The 7,855-nt window shown below is 42.1% G+C and overlaps 1 protein-coding gene across 1 annotated transcript; it reads left to right on the top strand.

Moving 5' to 3' along the window:
• Positions 1-4,901: 4,901 nt before the first annotated feature.
• Positions 4,902-7,016, top strand: LOC118095452 (vomeronasal type-2 receptor 26-like; the record flags this gene model as incomplete). The annotated part of the gene is made up of 2 exons (XM_035136701.2): positions 4,902-4,947; positions 6,115-7,016. Coding segments are annotated over 2 exons (948 nt in total), but the record flags the coding sequence as incomplete, so codon positions are not given.
• Positions 7,017-7,855: the final 839 nt, after the last annotated feature.

Below are 7,855 nucleotides of genomic sequence, written 5' to 3' on the forward strand. Positions count from 1 at the left end.
AAATAAGCCATAGCAGCATTTCTAAGCATTTGAGAAATATAAACCGTACCCCGAAAATAAGCCATAGTGATAGGCGCTGTGCGGAAGAGATCACTGAGCTCCCCGAGTCAGCAGCAGCAACGCCGGCCGCAGCAGTGTTTGCTGAGTCCTTTCTTGCTTTTGGGACTTGGTTACTGTGCTGGCTTGGGATGGTGTGTGTGCAATTGCTGTTGCTGCTTCGTGTTTTTCAGCTGGATTCTCTGGGTTCTAAGCACTTTCCCCCGTTTGTTTGTGAAGCAGCACTCGGCTGCAGCCCCTGCCTCTCCCGACGGCTGCATGAATGCGAGGCTGGATTTGATCGCTATCTCCTTTTCCATTTCTTTTGTCTTTGAGCACCCGGCCCCGCCCCCTCTCCCCTTCGTGGAATGAAGAACGGAGTTTTAGCAGCATTTCCTCATTATAAAAAAAAGGTCAGGAACTTTTACTTTAACCTCAAAAATGGGATATTTCCTCTCTCTAAAAACAACTCTGACCTGAACACCAATATAACGGGGGTAGATCACCTCCAGTTTATAAATCCGCAAGTAGATCGCAGTCTCCTAGAAGTTGGGCTCTATACTTTGGCTGATTGCAAGCCTTTGCATCTTTAAAAAACAAAAACCATGCGCTTCTCAGTCTTAATTTTCCTTTAATTCATCCCCCTATACCCTCCTCCAACCATTGCCTCCTTCCATTCCTTACCCCCCTCCCTCTCTCCCCACTTCCCTCACTCCTGTGCGATCTCATTTAGTCATATACTTGCTTTTTCTGTTGTGTTGTCTATTTTATATTTAATATTATTACCCTTTATGATGTTATTTTTCCCCTTGCGATAATTATTTATTTTTTATCTTTAACTAACTTTCCTTTCCATATTTTTCCATATATAACTCAACACTTTCCCATTCCTTCTTAACTCTTTGGATAGAGTGCCCCCCCATTATTGTTGTTAATTTTACAATTCCTGGATTTTTTATGGAACCGAACAGCTCGGGTGCTTCAGAATGTGCCTTCTGTTGCTACAGGGCTATGGGGCTTCACTATTTGACCCCCCCCCCAGGTTGGGATTTTTAAAGTAGTTCTGTGGGTCCCAGGGCACAGAATCACCCCCGATCCTTTCCTTTGTCTAAACAGACCTATTCCCCCCTGACTTTGGAAGGCTGTGCTTCAAGGGTGATACCAGGGGTTTTTTAAGACCTGCGCCTCTTAAGGATTGTTACAGTCCATAACTTCCATTGCTTTCTACAGGGTTGGGGGTTTAAAGCACTGCCACCCCCACCCCACCCTGCAGGCGCTCGGAACTGGCAGCGCCAACAACGCGCCCAGCAATGTGCAGAAGAGAGCACCGAGCATCCTGAGCCAGTGGGTCCCAGTTGTACCAGCACTTTTTTTTTTAAAAAAAGACACCCCCTGAAAATAAGCCACTGTGTGTTTTTTTGAGGGAAAAAAGTTATAAGACGGTGTCTTAAAAAAGGGGAAACACGGTAGTGTGAGTCAACTTGCAGCAGTTGCTTGTGATGGGACAAACACAAACATACGGTAGGTGCCCTGGGAGGAATTAACCATCTTATTGAAATAGACATTGGCCGGCCATTGCAATGGATTTGTCCCAAATTTGAAATTTGACTATGTTTATACCATACGCCTGATATAAGATCAAGGGAGGAAACATTTTCATAAAAAAGTTTTTTATGACCCACCCTAATATACAGCCTTGTTGTACTCCTTTCCCAATTTTGAACCAATCAGTTGTTCCATATCCAGTTCTAACTGTAGCTTCTTGTCCCACATAGAGATTTATCAGGAGACAGATGAGGTGATCAGGCACTCCCATTTCTTTAAGAACTTGCCATAGTTTGCTGTGGTCGACACAGTCAAATGCTTTTGTGCAGTCAATGAAGCAGAAGTAGATGTTTTTCTGGAACTCTCTAGCTTTCTCCATAATCCAGCACATGTTTGCAATTTGGTCTCTGGTTCCTCTGCCCCATCGAAATCCGGCTTGCACTTCTGGGAGTTCTCGGTCCACATACTGCTTAAGCCTGCCTTGTAGTTGAATGTAAAAAGACTTTGGCATGGCTGGCATGTTGCCTAATGTACAAAGTTACCCTGCCCACTTTTGGCTCTCATCCTGCACGCTTTGTCCTTAGTCTCACTCACCACTGGCATGCGGCCCTAATAAAGTTGCCCATGAGACTGAAAATGGTTGCCTGTTCCTGCTGTATAGTATGGTGGGTTTTGTTTTCTCTGATTGCATGTAGACATATCTGAGTTATTAGCAGCCAACTGTTGATGTCAACTGTGGGTTATAAGTCAAATCGGAACCCTTCCTTGAGACCTGTGGATTGTAAATAACAATCTGTAGGTGGGATGGCAGTCACTCTTTCTTTATTTCCCATTCCTCTTCCTGCCTTTGGACCTACCCTTTCAGCCATACACTTTAAAATCTTTCTGGGTTCTGCTTCCCAGTGCATTCTCTCTAGTTAACATGCTGAGAAATCAAATCAAGTTTTAGCTCACTGGATATTTCACCAATCATCCCCTATTCAAAACTGTTCAGGGAACCTTTAGTCTGCTGCCATTAGACCTTCGTCTGAAAATTCCAAACTCTTTCCTTTTCCATCTAGCTCCATCATTTTTTGGGACGTGTTTCATTTAACAACAGTGGTGGTACCAAAATTGCTTTTGATCATAATGGGCAGTTACTAGCTGGATTTGATTTTATCAACTGGATTGTTTCCTCAAACCGAACCTTTCACAGGGTGCAAGTGGGGAGTGTGGATCCAGAGGCTGCCCCAGACAAAGCCTTCACCATCAATGAAGATGCCATAACCTGGAACAACTGGTTTAACCAAGTATGATCCATTTTGGAGGGGGGGCAGTTTTGGGAATGCCCCATTGTTGAATCAGCCCTGGCTCTCTGCATGGGTGTGTAAAGTAAATGTCATGGTGAACGCCAATAGGAATGTTATTGAATCAAAGTGCAACATTGTATGAATTGATGAATTCTTGGAGCTACAAAACATTCTGACCTTGATATTCTGCTGTTTCTTTCAATAACTGAGATATTGATGGAGGGAAACTAATGAATAATATATAATAATAATAATAAAATAATAATTTTTATTTGTACCCCGCCCATCTGGCTGAGTCTCCCCAGCCACTCTGGGCGGCTTCCAGTCAAATATCAAAACAATACAGCAATAGCACAATTACAAAAGTCACAAACAATACATAAACCACATCAAAAAATACACAACCGAATAGAAAACAATTTCAACATAAATCAATATCTAAAACTAAGAATACATCCTTAATACAGTTTAAATAACATAGGTAAAAAATAACAGGAATTTAAACAAAAAACCAAAACAAAACAAAATGGAGCCCTCTCTGCCCAGCAGCGGCGGTGGCAACAGTCTTTTATAAAGCCCATCAGGCCCCGCCCTGGGCCAGGTGGTAAGTGGCAGGACCGGGGCCTTCAGGCGCTGAGCAGGGGAGTCCTCCTGGCTGGTAGCAGCAGCAACAGCAGTTCTTATAGGCCTTGGCCCCACCCTGGGCCAGGTGGTGAGTGGCAGGACCGTGGCCGTCAGGCGCTGAGCATATTTATATACATATAAATAAATACATTATTTATATGTATATAAATATTTATATATTTATGGCTTAGATTAGAGGTAAAAACACACACGTTTGAAATCCTTCCTATGGGCCAGAACCACATGACACTTTGACCATCACTCATATGTTTTTGCTCCATTTATTTCTTGACAATGTCTAGTTGAACTTAAGATGGGACTGGATATCATCACATTCAGTATTCCCGTGCTTGTATCTCATGTCAGGCAAATAACACTGCATGGAAAGAAGCTTGCAACAGGGATATATAGGGTGAGTCTTTTAAAAGAGGCCCCGTGGAACATGTGTACTCTGTATCCATGGGGCCTCTTTTAAAGTACTCACCCTGTAGATAAATCAAAATGCACTAGTCATAACCAAGTGTGTAAGCTGCATCACTGAGAAAAATGTGAAACCTTATTCCCTGCCATGCGCTCAAAAGAATAGGTCCTCTATATTATCTACAGTGATGTATGTGGTCCACATAAAGTTGTCTCTTTAGGGGAAAATAAGTACTAGAAATTCCCCATTATGCATGTCTCACAGAACCGTGTTGATGTGTGCTGCCACGAAATAAATAAATAAATTCATTCAAACCTGGAAATGGCGCAAAAAGGGCTAAAAAAAGAACACAAAAATGGTACGTAAAGAGTGTCTTGAAATCCCAGGAGCCTTTGCACTGACCTTTGAGGAGAGTTAGATTTTAAGAAAGGAGGTTTGACAGACATTTGTGGGTTTGGGGCAGAATTTAGCAGAGTATGGCGGAGGTTTTGGAGGATTGGGGGGGGGGGGAATAGATTTTTCTAATGATTAAAAATAATAATTTTACAAGTTGGGTGTCACAACAGCCCCATTCAGCTTTGCCAGAGGTTAGGGAAGAAAGGAACTGTTCCCCAACAACTCTTGGAGAGTGGCACTTTGGATAACCTCTGGTGCAGTAGACCTTCTAGGACTTAAAATGAGGAATGCCTTATAATCAGCAAGTCAACTTTGTGCAACATAGTTTTAATATATAGATAATGGAGTACTTATCATCTTCATTCTTTTAACAAATGCCAGAAACGGTGGCTCCATTCATACATGGTTACACAATTTCTTCTGTAGTTCAGAGTGTATAGACAGGTGGAAAGCCCCCAGAAGTGCAAGCATTTGAAGCTCATACTTCTTCTTTTTCTTCTATGGATTAGACACAGCCACTGTCTGTATGTTGTGACAGTTGCCACCCTGGTTCAAGCAAGAAAGTGAAGGAGGGAGAGCAGTTTTGCTGCTATGATTGCATACCTTGTCCAGAAGGGAAGATTTCAGACCAAGAGGGTAAGAGATCTGTAGATAGATGATAGAGAGATAGAGATAGAGAGAGATAGAGAGAGATAGAGAGATAGATAGATATGATAGATAGAGATAGATCAGGCATCCCCAAACTGTGGCCCTCCAGATGTTTTGGCCTACAACTCCCATGATCCCTAGCTAACAGGACCAGTGGTCAGGGATGATGGGAATTGTAGTCCAAAACATCTGGAGGGCCGAAGTTTGGGGATGCCTGAGATAGATAGATGATGGATAGATAGATGATAAATAAATTAGATGAGAGAGAGGGGGGGGGAGAGAGAGAGAGAGAGAGAGAGAGAGAGAGAGAGAGAGAGAGAGAGAGAGAGAGAGAGAGAGAGAGAGAGCTATGATGGATAGATAGATAGATGATAGATTAGGCTTCATATGCCATGACCCAAGGTTCTTTGGGGGACTGTATGCTTTAAAATTATGCTGTGGATGTGAAAACAGTCCTTAGATGGGAGAAAAGTAAAAAGAAAAGAAAAGAAAAGAAATTATTAATGGTATTGAGGTTCTCAGTGATGAGCTCACATAGACCTCTCCTCATATTACTCATATGTAAAGACCAGTTGTGGGTTTAAGATCATGCAGGGAGCCCCGACATATACAGAAAGATCCCTGCTGCAGACAATATGATAGTATTGGAGAGGGAAAGAGATGATCTCACAGTTTTAAATTGGAAAAAAAGAGAATACACTGTGATGTCACTTGGGTCTTCCTTTGAACACTGATTTGATGCTACCTACTGCTGATGCAGGGAACTGTGACCTCACCTTGCTGCTTTACATCTAACACGCTCTAAATAATATTTCAAAATTTTATGAAAGAATTTATTCTATAATTTCCATAAACATTTTACAAGTACAAAATAATCCATCTATTTGTGTGATTTATAGTCCATGGTATGTTTATGAGTTTATGAGTTCTTCACCCACTAGTCATGTGGGAGGGCTGGACATGCCTTCAAAATTATGCAGGGAGCCTCCACACTTATAGAAATCTCCCTGCTGCAGATGGTATGATCAGTACAGTAGTGGTGATGGCTGGGTCATGCAGGGCTAAACTGACCACAAAAAAACCCTTTTCAGCAATTTTGCCCTCTATATGTGAGCAGAGTAAGGTGTGAAGAGGTCTTGATTCTTTCTGTTTCAGATATGAATGACTGTAATAAATGCACAGATGAAACATACCCAAGCAAGAATCAGGATAAATGCATTCCCAAGACTGTAACCTTCTTGTCTTATGAAGAACCTTTGGGACTCAGTCTAGGCTGCATTGCTCTTTCCTTTTCTTTGATCACAGCTCTGGTGCTGGGGACATTTATGAAGCACCATGGCACTCCCATCGTCGTTGCCAACAACAGGGACCTCACCTACACTCTCCTTGTCTCCCTCCTGCTCTGCTTCCTTTCTGCATTGCTATTCATTGGTCAGCCTCAGAAGCTGACATGTCTCCTCCAACAAACAGCTTTTGGTATCATCTTCTCGGTGGCTGTTTCTTGTGTGTTGGCCAAAACTGTCACAGTGGTATTGGCTTTCATGGCCACCAAACCAGGTTCCAGAATGAGAAAGTGGGTGAGGAAAAGTCTGAGCAACTCTATTGTTCTTTTTTGTTCCCTTATGCAGGCTGGAATCTCTACCACATGGTTGGCAACTTCTCCCCCCTTCCCAGATGTGGACATGCACTCTGTGACTGAAGAAGTTGTCCTGGAATGTAACGCAGGGTCTGTAACCATGTTTTACAGTGTCCTGGGCTACATGGGCTTCCTGGCAATTGCCAGCTTCACTGTGGCTTTCTTTGCCAGGAAACTACCTGATAGTTTCAATGAAGCCAAGTTCATCACTTTCAGCATGTTGGTCTTCTGCAGTGTGTGGCTATCATTTATTCCAGCTTATATGAGCTCTAAGGGCAAATGCATGGTTGCTGTGGAGATCTTCGCTATCTTAGCCTCCAGTGGTGGTCTTCTGAGTTGCATCTATCTTCCAAAATGCTATCTTATTGTGTTGAGGCCTGAGCTGAACAACAGGGAACATCTAATAACGAGAAAAATCTGAAGAATCTGATGAAGAGGAAAGTGGTGTCCATTGAGCTTTTGGCAGCTTTTCTTGGAATTCAGAAGCCCTTATATGGAGTTTGGAATTCTGTGCTCACCATAAATGGACAAATCTGTCATTTCCAGTTGTTTAACCTGCCTGTTTTTTGAAGGGCAGCCATCATATATATATGTCCCATGTCATACTTTCTAAATGCAATATTTCTTCTCAATCTCTGTGATTTTGTTCACTCATTAGTTATATTTTTTAAATAAAAACTTCATGGCTGGGGAGGGTTCTGATTTGCACTACAACAAAGCTGGAGTAAATTAGTTCCCCAGCACTATACCCCTAGTTTATATTGCTCCAATCCCAATCAGGTTTCATGCAACATGGAGGAATTTAAAGGTGCTCTGTTGCATGTTTCCCCTCTTTGGTCAGATATCAGTAAATTCAGTAAACAGCACTGAATAAAACAAAGCAGTAGAATGCAATGTGTGAATATGTGGGATATAAGATCCTTTTCACCCCACCATTGTTCTACCAAATATATCGAAACCCATTCCCCTCCCACTGCCACCATCTATTTCAACTTGAATGAATGAATGAATGAATCTTTATTTGCGTCAGCCATCGGCCATAACAATAAAACAACAATGTGATATACAAAGAATAGAAATATAAATAAAAAGTTTATTATATAAAATACATTTTAGGGTTTTGAATCAATAGTCAATTAGTGGATCTTATTCTAATTGCCCCAGCTAAAAACCTTGCAAGCTTTTCTGTCACCTGCTCATCTTGATCTGCCAAGAGAAAGGGCAGTATGGCAGTGGCTGGGCGACCTGGAATGGACAATA

The sequence above is a fragment of the Zootoca vivipara genome, chromosome 13 (assembly GCF_963506605.1).
Source record: "Zootoca vivipara chromosome 13, rZooViv1.1, whole genome shotgun sequence".
Classification (NCBI taxonomy): Eukaryota; Metazoa; Chordata; class Lepidosauria; order Squamata; family Lacertidae; genus Zootoca; species Zootoca vivipara.